Raw genomic sequence first — 15,652 nt, 5'->3', positions numbered from 1 at the left:
TGCCCTTTTCTATCCATAAGCATTCATCATTGGAGAGAGGAGATGGAGGAGGAGCCCACTCCGTAGGGAGGCAGCATGGCCTATATCTGGCCAGTTCAGAGGTTGGGTTTGTTTTTTTCTTATAACAAATGAAATATGAATAAAACCAAATGAAATAAAAATGGATAAAATAAATATTTAAAGTAAAAAAATAAAGAAAACTTTATAAAGCCAACAGAACTGGGCAAAGATGACTAAAATGAATACATTTTACATTTTCATAAGGGATTAAATGCAAAAATGTAAATCATTCATAAATATATAACGGAATAAATAAATGCACACATTTAAATATAAAGTATTTAAAAACATTAATGGAAAAATAAATAAAAATAGTGCAAAATTTTAAAAAATAAAATAAAAATGTATTAAAATAAATACATGAATAAATAAAAGGGAAAATTAAACAGTAGAGCAAATAAATAAGAATCCATAGAAAGATAGAAAAATAAAAAATGAGAGCTACATATTCATTTAGCAGCAGACAATTGTAAGGACATCCGTGTTTGTGTGCACAAAACGACCAGTGGTTTGCAATAAACAGCGTGAATGTTTTTTAATATGCATTGAACTACATTACGCACAGTGAACCATGGCTACAGTACATTAATCCAACATGACCAGAGGAACCTCTTTACTTTATTATTGTCCCAGTTTAGGAACTGCATATCACAGCGTGTGTGTTGTCATCCTGGACGCAGCACGTGCACATGCAGTCACATGCAGTTACGTAACAAATGTCTCCTTTGTCCCTCGAGAACCAAACAGCACACTAACGAGCAAAGCGCATTTCAATGTTAAATGTTACCAATAAGTTGATTTAGATGTGATGAACTAAAAGCAGCAGGTGTTTCTACAACAAGTCGAGCTTCACCAATCAAAACAAACCATCTCAGAGTCGCATCCGCACAGAACAACGTGCCTGGTCTGATTACACCTGGACATCATGACGTCACCTCCTACCTGTGACGTGTAGGTACAGTGGAGGAAATAAGTATTTGATCCCTAGCCGATTTTGTAAGTTGCCCACTGACAAAGAAAAGAACGGTCTATAATTTTAATGGTAGGTATATTTTAACAGTGAGAGACAGAATATTAAAAAAAAATCCAGAAAATCACATCATATAAAAGTTATAAATGATTTGCATTTGATTGTGGGAAATAAGTATTTGATCCCCTAGCAAAACATGACTCAGTACTTGGTGGAGAAACGTTGTTGGCAAGCACAGAGGTCAGACGTTTCTTGTAGTTGGTCACCAGGTTTGTGCACATCTCAGGAGGGATTTTGGTCGACTCCTCTTTGCAGATCATCTCCAAATCCTTAAGGTTTCGAGGCTGTCGCTTGGCAACTCGAAGCTTCAGCTCCCTCCACAGATTTTCTATGGAATTAAGGTCCGGAGACTGGCTAGGTCACTCCATGACCTTAATGTGCTTCTTCTTGAGCCACTACTTTGCTGCCTTGGCCGTATGTTTTGGGTCATTGTCGTGCTGGAAGACCCATCCACGTCCCATTTTCAGTGTCCTGGCTGAGGGAAGGAGGTTGTCGCCCAACATTTCACGGTACATGGCCCCGTCCATCCTCCCTTAAGATGCGGTGAAGTCGTCCTGTCCCCGTAGCAGAGAAACACCCCCAAAACATAATGTTTCCACCTCCATGCTTGACGGTGGGGATGGTGTTCTTGGGGTTATAGTCAGCATTTCTCTTCCTCCAAACACGGCGAGTCGAGTTGATGCCAAAGAGCTCGATTTTGGTCTCATCTGACCACATCACCTTCTCCCAAGCCTTCTCTGAATCATTCAGGTGTTCATTGGCAAACAGACGGGCCTGTACATGTGCCTTCTTGAGCAGGGGGACATTGCGGGCGCTGCAGGATTTTAATCCATTACGGCGTAGTGTGTTACCAATGGTTTTCTTGGTGATTGTGGTCCCAGCTGTCTTGAGATCATTAAGAAGCTCCTCCCGTGTAGTTCTGGGCTGATCCCTCACCTTTCTCATGATCATCGATATCCCACGAGACGAGATTTTGCGTGGAGCCCCAGACCGAGGGCGATTGATGGTCATTTTGTGTTTCTTCCATTTCCGAATAATGGCACCAACAGTGGTCTCCTTCTCACAAAGCTGCTTGCTGATGGTCTTGTAGCCCATTCCAGTCTTGTGCAGGTCTACAATCTTGTCCCTGACGTCCTTAGACAGCCCTTTGGTCTTGCCCATGGTGGAGAGGTTGGAATCTGATTGTGGACAGGTGTCTTTTATACAGATAATGAGTTAAGACAGTTGTCTTTTATACAGGTCACGAGTTGAGATTCAGAGTACTTTCTTAAAGCGAGAGGACTAATCTAACCGGTCTGTGGGGGCCAGAATTCTTGCTGGTTGCTAGGGGATCAAATACTTATTTCCCACAATAAAATACAAATCAATTTATAACTTTTATATGATGTGATTTTCTGGATTTTTTTTTTATATTCTGTCTCTCACTGTTAAAATAAACCTACCATTAAAATTATAGACCGTTCTTTTCTTTGTAAGTGGGCAAACTTACAAAATCGGCAAGGGATCAAATACTTATTTCCTCCACTGTACATGACATGGTACACAACTAAAATACATGTTGAGCATTTAATGAAATGTGGCCCAGTCGCCATCTTTTGTCAGTATTTTGATGTCAAGTTTTGAAGATTTGATGCCCTCAAACCAAAATAACAGTGTTTTCAAACCACTACACACATTGTTAACCCTCTCCACAGCTGGCCCGGGAAATTTAACACATGCTGTCCATCAAATCATCATTTTACATGGAGAAACTGTCCACAGAGTGTCACTTTTCACCAAATCACTGTTTTTTCCAACAGGCCTAATAACATGGTGTGATCGGTTCACCTCTAAACTCACACTGATTTCTATACGGAGAACGTTTTTAAGGATACTAATCAAGAAATAAAATGATACAAATAAATGTAAAAGTTGTTTTAACCTTGTTGTTGTCCAACTCAGGGGCGACTCCCCTCGGCTGCTGCTCCTCCTCCATCAGTGGTCTGCTGAAGGACATTTTCAGGCTCCTCGGCTTACCACAATTAAGATAAGATCAGATATTCCTTTATTAGTCCCGCAGGGGGGAAATGTGCAGTGTACAGCAGCAAAGGGGATAGTGCAGAAACAAGATGCATCAGCTAACACAGTAGAGCTAAAAAGAGCTAAACAACGTGTAACAAAATATGAACCATTTAAATAGAAGGAAGTATAAAAATAGGAGCAGTATATACAGTATTGACAATAAACAGACTATCAACAAAATTGCACAAGTGGAAAATGATATTGCACAGTGAGAATGAAATGATATTCCACCTGAAAATATCAAGTTATTGTCAGTTTTTTGGTGTGTTTATGGTCTACTGGGAGCAGTGCTGGTTGTGGTCTACTGGGAGCAGTGCTGGTTGTGGTATACAGGGAGCAGTGCTGGTTGTGGTCTACAGGGAGCAGTGCAGGTTGTGGTCTACAGGGAGCAGTGCAGGTTGTGGAGTCTGACAGCTGCAGGAAGGAAGGACCTCCGATAGCGCTCCTTCACACACTTTGGGTGGAGCAGCCTGTCGCTGAAGGACCTCTCCATTGCTGAGATGGTGTCCTGCATGGGGTGGGAGTCATTCTCCATCATGGATGACAGCTAACCCATCATCCTCCTCTCTCCCACCACCTCCACTGGGTACAGGGGGGCATCCCAGGACAGAGCTGGCCTTTCTGATCACTCTGTCGAGTCTCTTCCTGTCCACAGCAAAATGTTAGTTCTCCAACAAGATCCGCTCTCCAGAAGTTTCTCTCAGTGATTTCAAACTCAAAGAGTTTTCTTTACAAAAGGTTTTCATCTCCAAAGTGCCAAAGTCCAAATGCAAAGTGAGAAATCAGAAAGCTCTGCAGCCCTTATATACCTGACCTGACTGTTGTTGCCATGGCATTTACTGACGCACGTGCATGTTAGTGTGTGATTGAGACACCAAAGGAGACTTTTTTTTTTTTTATCATATTTGTCAAATATATTTTCATTTTATTTATACTTTTATTTAATTTTTTGTAATCATTTTTCACTGATTTATCCCCTTTTATCTCTCTTTCATTACAGTAGAGCTCTCATGCTAATGCAAACTGTCGAAAACCTTACTTTATACTTCTACTCCACTTCAATTCAGAGGCAACATCAGTTATTCAGATTAATAATACAAAATATAATCAACAAATAAATGATGATGTATTATTATCGATTAAAATAGAACTTTATTTATTTTTAGGGGAAAACTCACAAACTACCAGCAAATAAAGTATATCAAGTTATTAAAATGAGCCAGTTGCAATATTAAAGCGATGTAGGCCTACACATTAATGCATCAATAATTATAATATGATATAACTTTACATGATTATTATGGGTCACTCTTTTGGTACTTTAAGGAAGATTAGGCCTATATTTTCATGCTAGTACAGTGCTTGTTCTTTTTTACTTAAGTAACATTTTGAATGCAGGACTGAGTATTATTCCTACACTGAAAGGCAGCTTCTCATTCCTAACTGACAATCATTCATTTCGACATGACTGACGAGTGTTGCTAACAGATGTTAGCTGTATGCAGTATAAAATAAAACTTGTGTGTAAACTAGTTGTGTAATCAAAGTTAACTGTTCTTACTCTTAAAGTACACTTAAAAGTACTTTTATAAACTAAAAAGTGGGCTAATTTAGTCCCAAGAAGTATAAGTAGTACACGTACAAGTATACTACTGGTACTTTAATATTAGTATACTTACTGCATAAAGTATACTTGGGGAATATATACTTGAACTTTACTTAAAGTATACTTGATAAAATAAAGTTGAAGTATAGTACTTCTTCCTCCATGACAGATAGTGTAGTATTGTGATCATGTAGTGGTGTTGAACTCTCCAACTCTTCAGTCAGTCAGTTACTGCAGCTTAGAGGTGAAGAGTCACAAACACATGAGATCAGAGTTACATTGATGAGATGAAGACATCCAACATTTAGAGTGAAATCAAAACTGTGTGTCTGCTCTCACAGGGAGAAGATGATCTGTAGCATCCTGCCTCTCATCAGCCTGACCTGCTGTGTCTCTGGTTAGTTCACTTTATTATCTTTAAGGCACTTTACAGCACTGAGACCATGATCACTAAACTCTCCACAGAAACATCTCTAGATGGAGTTTGACATGTTCAAGTTGTCAGTTTGTCTCTGTCTCCTCAACAGGATCATTTGTAGTGAATGTGACACAGACCTCCTATCAGGCAGAGGAGAACCACAACATCACAGTGGAGTGGACGTTCACAACCAGAACTCACAGTTCACCCAACTCACTTTATATCTACTGTGAACTGTTAGCTGATCTCAGACCCTTAGTCCTGTTTCATCTCCATGAAGGTGTTGAGGTCCCAGAGTCTCAGGATGAACAGTTTACAGGACGAGTCCGGTGTGACGAAGACGTCCTCAGAGAAGGACGACTCAGACTTCATGTGTCCAGACTCAGGACTGATGACTCGGGTCTGTACCGGTGTGACGTGCTCACAGGTTATGGGAGGAACTCTGGGAAATGCTGGCTCAATGTCACTGGTGAGTTGTCAGCAGCTCCTGATGAGCCCAGACCTCAGAGACCAACAGTGAGTTTGGATGAATGAGTCCTCAGAGCATAAAGTAGTCAGAACACAAGAGACTCAAGACTCTCTCCCTCCAACATCTGTCTGAAGTGTCAGAAAATAGATGAAGTGATTCTATTTGAAATGATGTTCATGTTACAATGGGTTTGAATTGAAATGATTCCAGCAGAAATAACTAACGTCAGAGTACAGAATGCTTCCACCGTCCCAGATGTTGGATGTCAAACAACATCAATTGTGATGGTTTTGGGAAAATTACCGTTAACGTCACCTCAGAAGTTGTGCTGAGACCAAACATCTAATGATAAAAAGTGCATTCATATTTACCATATATGGGCTATTAAAGAGCAACAATGAGTAAGAGAATTATTCTAAATACATAAACTGGTAAACATACTATTTACATGGTGAACATATACACTTTTATAGTGCCTGCCTCCAATAGATGGTTTAGATTGTTATTAATAATATTACAAAAACGGTATTTGATCTGTATTTCTCATTTGTCTTCCTTTTTTCATCTTCCTCATTTTCCATTATTATTATTATTATTATTTTGTTATTATTATGTTATTATTTTTGTTATTAGTATTATTGCTATAATTGTTATATTAATATTATTATTAGTGTTGTTTTTTGTAAATATTAATGCTAGAATTGTTATTGATATTATGATTATGATTATGATTTTGTCATTATTGCTATAGTTGTTATTGTTTTGTTTTTAGCAGTTATTATTGCTATAATTGTTATTGTTGTTGTTGTTGTTATTTACTTAAACACAATCTGTGTCTTCAGAGGCCTGTACTACGAAGCGAGTTCAACATACCCAGGGTATCTTCTCGTTATCTGGCTTCACTAACCCTAACAAACGAGATCTCGCTAAACTGTACTACGAAGCTGGTTATCAACTCGGTAAGTCAACCCAGAGTTTCTCAGTCTGGCTGTGAGCGAGGAGGTGTCTGCAGCATCTGACCAATCACAGACATGAACAAGACTACTGACAGACAGGCAGATTTAACAAAGGAAGAGCAAACTATATCAGACAAATACGAAGAAGTTAAACACATAATCCAGACTAAAAGTAACACAGTTGAAGCTGCTAAATGCTGGAAGGACAGCTGGAAAAAGAAAAAAACTCCCGATGTGTTAATGCATAAATTAACAGACTTATTAATTTAACGGAACACTCAAAAGTCGACTATACTCGTCTTAACATATATAGCTTTTCAGAGTGTATAAAATGTATGGTTAATTTACCTTTTAACCCTGTTAAAATGTTGTTACGTCTATGATTATTTAAACATCCTTTCACCTGCTTTCCCTCTCTGACGGTGTGAAACGGACTCAAGAGGAAGTAAAAATAAATAAATATAAAAATATAATTCAAAGCGGTAAACACCCACAACATAAATCCAACTGTCCTTCTTGCATTTGTCAGTTTAAACTGTTGTTTTTAGTCTGGATTATGACTGTAACTTCTTCATATGTGTGTAATATTATCATAAAATCACCGCACTGAGCTCTGATTGGTCAGTAGGAGGTGTTTTCATACGAGTTGATCTCTTATCTGGAACATAACCTGCTCTGGAGCAGGTTAGCCGTTCAGCATAAGTAACCATGGTGATCTATCCAGTTAAGAAGTAAACCAGCTTCGTAGTACCGAAAACCAAGGGTTAACCCTGAAGTTACCTCGATAACGCCAAATCCTGCTTCGTTGTACAGGCCTCTGGATATCAACATGTTGGAATGCTGCTGGTATTTATACCGCAGGTTCCTCTGCTCCTGTCGTCACGTATCGACGTTTTTGAGCGAATAGCAACGCACGACCACAGCTGCAGCTACACTGCGCATGTGTCATACCAAAAAGCTCCAGACCGTGCCCTATCCTGTTGGCGGACTTGGACGAGAACAACCAAAAGCAGTCAGTGGGAGGTATCAAAGGCGTGGCCTGAAGTGGTGTTGGTGTTATTTCTGTTTTTTAAATGTTCTAATACCAGACAGAATGTTTTTATTCTTCTGACTCTGTGAATCACTTTCTTACTTAGTTTGAAACATCCAAATGGGACTACTGTTTTCTATTACGTGAAAATATACCTTCTTATGTATTTTTTGTATTGTGTGACTGAAGGAGCAGGGAGGGGTTGTGTTCCCAGCAGACTGAGCACATTCAAACATTCAGAGGTCATATTTATAAATATATATATATACCAACCAGAATAAAGTCCAGCAGGTAACCAGACAGCAGCTGTTCTTTGTGTCCTTCACACTTCAAACTCAACTCAACACAGATTGTGTAGTCAGAGTTCATGTGAGGCAGATTTCAGATGAGAATTAAAATAAAAAGGGGTCTACATTACCTAAAACCTCCCAGCTGTAACCTGCAGACAGGTGCGCATTTAAACAAGTCCTCTTGACTTCCAGTAAAGAGCTCCATCTGCTGGTCTGTAGCAGTAATGCAGGAGTATTCATGTTGGCTATACTGGTCGGGCCTACAGGCCTACAGTATATTAGTACCTCAGTAGATGTACTACAGAAACTCACAGGGGGAAGTACTTTTACTTTAAAGTCCGTGGGGACTTGGGGGACCGGAGGGTGGCCGGTTCAAGTCCAGCGTGGACCAGGAATGGAGAGAGCACTGGTAGCTGGAGAGATGTCAGGTGTTTACATTTTAGATTTAGTTCAAACTTTATGTATATACAAAATAGCTTCATAACAACTTCTCATATAAATAAGCATTTATTTACAATAGGAACTTTACATGTAAGGCAGTGCATTGTAACAATCTCCATCAGAGGACATGAGATGATTGATAACAGCTGATTGGAGAACAGAGAGATCAATGACTGAACCAACTTACAGCTAAATGTGAATGAGAAACTCTTCATACAGTGATGATGACTGAGACAAATATGACGCTTTACAGGTTTTACTATGGAGGATCTTGAATGGAGTCACATCAACCAGACGGTGACTGTTTAGATGTTTGGTCTCAGCACAACTTCTGAGGTGACGTTAACGGTCATTTTCCCAAAACTGTCACAATTGATGTTGTTTGACATCCAACATCTGGGACGGTGGAAGCATTCTGTACTCTGACGTTAGTTATTTCTGCTGGAATCATTTCAATTCAAACCCATTGTAACATGAACATCATTTCAAATAGAATCACTTCATATATTTTCTGACACTACAGACAGATGTTGGAGGGAGAGAGTCTTGAGTCTCTTGTGTTCTGACTACTGTATGCTCTGAGGACTCATTCAAAGGGGGTCCTCCAGACAGAGTCCTGTTAGTCCTGATGGGTTGTTTCTCTGAGGAGCTCTATAAGACTGCACAGATGTTTCATTTCTTATCAGTAGATTTAGTAAATAATGTCTGAAGGCAAAGCAGAGTCCAGCACAGAGAGCTGCTGCTGTCAGTCCCAGTCCCAGTCCAACGTAGAGGCCGATCCTTCCCAGACTCTCTGGTTGTGGACTCACTGTTGGTCTCTGAGGTCTGGGCTCATCAGGAGCTGCTGTCAACTCACCAGTGACATTGAGGCGACATATCCTAGACTTCCCACCATGACCTGTGAGCACGTCACACCGGTACAGACCCGAGTCATTAGTCCTGAGTCTGGACACATGAAGTCTGAGTCGTCCTTCTCTGAGGACGTCTTTGTCACACCGGACTCGTCCTGCAAACTGTTCATCCTGAGACTCTGGGACCTCAACACCTTCATGGAGATGAAACAGGACTAAGGGTTCGAGATCAGCTAACAGTTCACAGTAGATAAAAAGTGATTTGGGTGAACTGTCGGTTCTGGTTGTGAACGTCCACTCCAGTGTGATGTTGTGGTTCTCCTCTGCCTGATAGGAGGTCTGTGTCACATTCACTACAAATGATCCTGTAGAGGAGACAGAGACAAACTGACAACTTGAACATGTCAAACTCCATCTAGAGATGTTTCTGTGGAGAGTATAGTGATCATGGTCTCAGTGCTGTAAAGTGCTTTAAAGATAATAAAGTGAACTAACCAGAGACACAGCAGGTCAGGCTGATGAGAGGCAGGATGCTGCTGATCATCTTCTCCCTGTGAGAGCAGACGGAGGAGAAGAGACACAAACACGTCACATCAAAGTTCAGTCATTACAGGTGTTAGAGGGGAAATCTACAGTGTGTCTGTAGTCATCACAATACTCCTTTGTATTTATTAGCCTGCTCACTAAACACAACTGATGGACACCGAGTCTTGATGCTAATACCAAAAACAATAAACTACAACTACAGCAATGTAAAGACATCTAACATTTATAATAAAGAAAATGTCTAAGCTGCAGTAATGTGTTTCTCTCATAAGATGGCGCCAGAGGTTAAACTCTCCAGGAAACAATCAAGTCTTGCCTAAAGACTACAAAATGAATCATGTGACATCTCACAGACTGAGGTCAATAGGAGTTTTCCTCACTGGTCCACTAATTTTTTGTTGTTTTGCATCCTTTTTTAGTATTTTTGCACCTTTTTGTAGTGGTTTGGCATCTATTTTTAGTCATTTCACATCTGTGTTTAGTATTTTTTCATCCATTTTTAGTATTTTTGCATTAGTAGTTTCACATCTATTTTTAGTCGTTTTGCTTCTATTTTTAACAGATTTGCATTGTTTTGTAGTGGTTTGGCATCTACTTTTAGTCATTGTGCATCTTTTTGTAGTGGTTTTGAATCTACTTTTAGTCATTGTGCATCTTTTTGTAGTGGTTTTGCATCTACTTTTAGTGGTTTTGAATCTTCTTTTAGTTGTTTTGCATCTATTTTTTGTCTTTCTACAGCTATTTTTAGTCTTTTTGCATCCTTTTGTAATAACTTTGCATCTATTTTTAGTTTTAATGCATCTTTTTGTAGTGGTTTTGCATCTATTTTTAGTCATTTTGCATCTATTTTTTGTTTTTTATGCATCTTTTTTTTGTGGCTTTGCATCTGTTTTTTAGTCTTTTTGCATCTTCTGTAGTGGGTTTGCATCAATTTTTAGTCTTCATGCATCTTTTTGTAGTGGCTTTGCATCTATTTTTTGCCTTTATGCATTTTTTTTTAACTCCTTCTCCCCCTCTCAAAGTCATTTTTTTGTTATTTCTGCTTTTTAAATTTTCTAAAACCAAAGAGAACTTTTCTGCACTTTTGATTTACAAAATATAATATCACCGGGCAAACCATAATAATTAAATGTTCACATGAAGACTGTGATATGTGTAAATAAATAAATAATTATTTAACTATAGCAAGATTGTCTTTAAGCTTTTTGGGTGTTATCTATAATAGTATCTACACATTTTGTTAGGGAGGACCCCCAAACCCAATATCTCCTGGTATATTTTATTCACTGTAGGAATTCAGAATGTGTCTCTTTATCCTGCTGCATAATATGTAGGAGCATCCTGACTGGATCTGAATGATACCCTACTATAGGCTACAAAATAACACAGGAATGTGTTATGTATAGATAGCCATTCATCTGACTGGCTCAATAAAAACATGTCTAAGCTGCAGTAAATGTGTTTCTATCACAAGATGGAGCCAGAGGTTAAACTCTCCATGAATCATTTGACTTCTCACAGACTGAGGTCAACAGGTTCAGTGCTGAAAAGTAGGATTTTAGTTCTTTATTGATACTCTTACCGGCTCCTTTTCATAACTAAATAATTGCTTTTTAATATAATATTTAAAAAAAAGAATATATTCAGAACAGGATTAGAATTTATTTATACATTAAAAATAACTCCATGTTGTTTTAGAGCAGCGACAGTAATGTTTACAACAGTAAAGTCACCATATCAACTCAATAATCTCACTGGAAACAATCTAAAATGTCAATAAAATTAAATGGTATTCGAGTTCTACTCCGGAAACAAAACTGAAGTCGAAAATCACAGGTTTTGGCCAAAATTTCAAAGTTTTGGGCACCCTGGACTTCTAACCCCCAAAAGGCACAACGAGACCACACTGTCAACCATCAGACCAAATTTAAAGTTCCTAAGTTAAATAGTTTCTGAGTTCTGCTCCGGAAACAAAAGTGTGACACGTTAACGGACGGAAGGACGGACGGAAGGACGGACGGAAGGATGCTAATCTCCCTCTAAAAAAATATATATATTTTTTTTTTCAATGCCGATGGGCACCCTTCCTCATTTTCTGCATTGAGGTAACGAATGAACAAATAAAGAAAGAAAGAAATACACTTTTCAGCTCTGTAACTCTTTTTCTCACTCTTTGTCATCTGCCTGGCTGCACTTATTTGTTATAAAAATGTAAATTGTAGTGAAACTGACGAAACACTTTGAAGCCAACAATATCAGGGACCAATAGTTTATTTATATTATAATAAATACAGGTATTTATGAAAATAAAAATCTTAACTTTTGTCTTAAAACCATTGTGATGTCTGATGTGTGTTGCGGTTTACAAGGAACTTGGCGTAGAACACCAAAAGGGTTAGAGCCGGCCCTGGAGGAGGGCCTGCTTTGTCTCAGTCTCCAGAACTCATCAGAATTTTAAGATACGCGGCAAACTAAGTTAAGCAGCGGATGAGAGACTGCAGACAGAGCAGATTGAAATATCATGTTTTCATAACATGGTTACATCATGTTCATGCTTGTTGAACAGGTTTATTGATAAAGTATTGGCTTTTTACTCACAAAGGTTTTATTGCATTTACAGTAACCAGAGTAGTTGTTGTAGTTATCTTCACTTCACCAGAGGTCTGGACTACAAAGCAGGATCTGGGGTTAGTGAGGTAACTTCAGGGTTAACCCTTCAGGGTTTTCACTCCTACGAAGGTGGATCACTTTTTACCGGGGTAGATCTCCAACACCACACCTCCACATCAAAGGGCATAATCAAGTGTAATTTAATTGTCTAATTTATTTTGAAAGCTATTTATAATATCACTGCCCCATCTAGACGACTGTATCTGACTTTTGAGTACTCTGTTAATTTAATAAGTCTGTTAATTTACACATTCACACATCAGCATTTTTGTTTCTTTCACCAGCTGTCCTTCCTGCTTTTGGCAGCTTCAACTGTGTTACTTTATTCTGATTATGTGTTTAACTTCTTGGTATTTGTCTAATATTATGGTCTGCTGTTGGTTTGTAAAATATCCCTCTCTGCTGCCAGTAGACTTGTCCATGTTTGTGATTGGTCAGATGCTGCAGACACCGTCCCTTTAATGTGTACCTGCTCCAGGTAAAGTTGGACTCTGGTTGGCTTCACGAGGTGATCACCACCGTGGTAGGACGGGTTGGTTGGAGGAGCTCAGCCCAGACACAGAGAGCTATGGGAGATGCTGCGGTGTGAGAATAAATGACACCGAAACGTTCAAAAGTACCGAGAAAAGAACCGAGAACGTCAGAGCTTATCAATACTCGTGTCTTTAATAATTTAGCACCGGTGCCCGTTTAATAGTGACTTTTAACAAACTAATACCAATAACTATAAGACACTGAGGGGATGGGAGAACTTGTTCGGACGCGTGCTCCTAAAACAAACCAATGTGCAGTGTGCTGTGTAACGTTGGATCACTTACATTTATTTACACTTTCACATCTCACCATCAAATCTATATCTTGTTCTTCCTCTATTTCCATTCAGTGGACTCTAACTGTTTGGGTTTCGGTCTCACACATACCTGATCCCATCTGAGCCACTCACCCAGATCCTCATCAGGAGAGCTTACCTACAGTATTATGCACTTTCATGTCCATGTTCCAGCCTGTGGTTAGTACTAGAACTGCAGGCATACATGAATTGTGTCATCCAAAACGTAGTAAGAGTTTTAAAGTTAGCACTGACAGCTTATTATTAGGAGTTTCTCCTTACTGGTTCAGTTCAAAGCTACTTTAAGCTTTATAAGTGTTTGTTGTGTGAATAAGCTCAGGACTGCAGAAAATACTAAACCGTGAACCTTGCAGCTCAGATAAACATCTGGAATATAAACAGTGCCTACATATAGAGCAATGAGAATGCAACCGCAGATAAATGACCTAAATATAACATAAAGAATATACAACAGAAGATATCACAACATTAAACACAGACAACCTCATGTTGCCAAACTGAAAACCGCACTTTACCAGATGTTACAGCTGATGTTTAATGTCACACAGAGCTGGTTTTAGTCTCATCTGTCTTCAATGAATCACATGGTTGGATTGTCTCTTTACTGACCGATCAACCGATCCTATTATTCTCCGTTAACTTCCGTTAACTTATCAAGTCCTCAAATACTAATCTGCACAACATCATTCATCTGATGACAATGAAGACATTCATACATTACCTTTTATCAGTCATGCTGCAGACAGTGTTCTCTGGTCTGAGATCAGAAGTCTTCTTCCCAAGAGACAATCAGGATATTAACATGTGGTAATGCTGCTGGTAGTTATACCGCAGGTTCCTCAATCTGCTCATGTCGACACAAACCGCCATTTTTTAGCAAAAAGCCACGCCGACCGCAGCTGCAGCTACACTGCGATTGTGTTATACCACAAAGCTCCAGACCGTGACCTATCCTCTTGGCGGACAATGGACGGGAACAACCAAAAGCAGTCAGTGAGAGTATCAAAGGCGTGGCCTGAAGTGGTGTTGGTGTTATTTCTGCTTTTTAAATGTTCTAATACCAGACAGAATGTTCTGTTGTTAATGTTAATATTCTTCTGACTCTCTGAATCACTTTCTAACTTAGTTTGAAACATCAAAATGGGACTATTGTTTTCTATTATGTGAAAATATACCTTGCTATGTATTTTTTGTATTGTGTGACTGAAGGAGCAGGGAGGGGTTGTGTTCCCAGCAGACTGAGCACATTCACACATTCAGAGGTCATATATATAAATATATATATATACCAACCAGAATAAAGTCCAGCAGGTAACCAGACAGCAGCTGTTCTTTGAGTCCTTCACACTTCAAACTCAACTCAACACAGATCCTGTAGTCAGAGTTCATGTGAGGCAGATTTGCAAATATTTCAGAACAAAAGCTTTGTGTTACTCTCGTTTGAGAGGTGATCTAAACACTTGCTGATTGTAAAAAATAAAGATTTGACAGCCTAGTGCTCTTCCTGGGGGCTTGGTTTTGCCGTCCAGGCTCTGTGCCAGTCACGTGACTGAAAACTGTGAAACACTCCTGCTCTGTCAGTGTGTTGAATGGTTTCAAGCAGGACAGACAGCAGTGATTATATTTGCAGCAGTTTTCAGTGAATATTAACGCATCATGCGCATTGATTACTACGTTGACTACATTTATATTCAGTATTATATAATGTATATAATGTTGTTTTTCTGGGGAGTGGCAGAGAAACCGTATTATTGAGTTTTGGAGGGAAAGGGGGATGTCAGCATGGCGTTGAATACAGATACAGTAGCTTATTAATATTTTTCTGGTGCTTCTGTGGTCATAATTACTGTGACATTCACATAAGCATGCACAACAAGTGAATAGAAGTTTCAGCTTTATTGTCATTAAACAGAGTACAGTTACTGAGACAACGGAATATAGTTTAGCATCTAACCAGAGATGTAAATATTGTACAGAATACTACAGAATGAACAGTAACATACAGCATGTAGAACAAACGGTAAGGATAGGAACATGTTATATAGCCTACTGTATACAGTAAGAACAGTAGAACGTGCAGCAATTACAGCAGGCTGTGTATGTAAAAGTATAAGTAAAAATATATATAGACCTATAGTACGAAATGATATACAGATAACAGCTGGAGGTATGATAAGAATGTGGTGTATAGGTCTACTACACTATAGATCCTACATGTAGCCTACAGTACAGTAGTATGAATATGAATAGGCTACACTCTGTATGGTCAGAAGTACATCAATGAATGCCAGCACCAATTTAAGCCAAGAAAGAAGTTTGGTTAGTGAGGCAAAATGTAGACTACAAGGCAACCAACTGCATTTAAAACATTTAT

The 15,652-nt window shown here is 39.0% G+C and overlaps 1 protein-coding gene across 3 annotated transcripts; it reads right to left on the bottom strand.

The window, feature by feature from the left end:
* Positions 1-8,297: 8,297 nt before the first annotated feature.
* Positions 8,298-14,207, bottom strand: LOC119502252. Of its 3 annotated transcripts, XM_037793123.1 has the most exons (4): positions 14,000-14,207; positions 12,898-13,006; positions 9,708-9,763; positions 8,298-9,577 (listed from the first exon to the last, which is right to left on the bottom strand). In XM_037793123.1, exons 3-4 carry the CDS (start codon positions 9,754-9,756, stop codon positions 8,952-8,954), a joined length of 675 nt encoding a protein of 224 aa, XP_037649051.1. In that variant the 5' UTR covers positions 9,757-9,763; positions 12,898-13,006; positions 14,000-14,207; the 3' UTR covers positions 8,298-8,951. The 3 variants fall into 3 exon arrangements, with proteins under 3 accessions (XP_037649051.1, XP_037649048.1, XP_037649050.1); XM_037793120.1 differs by lacking the exon at positions 12,898-13,006; XM_037793122.1 differs by lacking the exon at positions 14,000-14,207 and having other exon boundaries at positions 12,898-13,197.
* Positions 14,208-15,652: the final 1,445 nt, after the last annotated feature.

This window comes from Sebastes umbrosus, chromosome 14, assembly GCF_015220745.1.
Source record: "Sebastes umbrosus isolate fSebUmb1 chromosome 14, fSebUmb1.pri, whole genome shotgun sequence".
Classification (NCBI taxonomy): Eukaryota; Metazoa; Chordata; class Actinopteri; order Perciformes; family Sebastidae; genus Sebastes; species Sebastes umbrosus.
The sequence above is the reverse complement of the archived record's forward strand: the minus strand, read 5'-3'. Positions and strand labels throughout refer to the sequence as shown.

Excerpts from the sequence above, each read along its gene's own strand:
- LOC119502252 (XM_037793120.1), bottom strand. Across the intron at positions 9,578-9,707 it reads CCTGACCTGCTGTGTCTCTG|GATCATTTGTAGTGAATGTG; the intron begins GTTAGTTCACTT and ends TCTCCTCTACAG.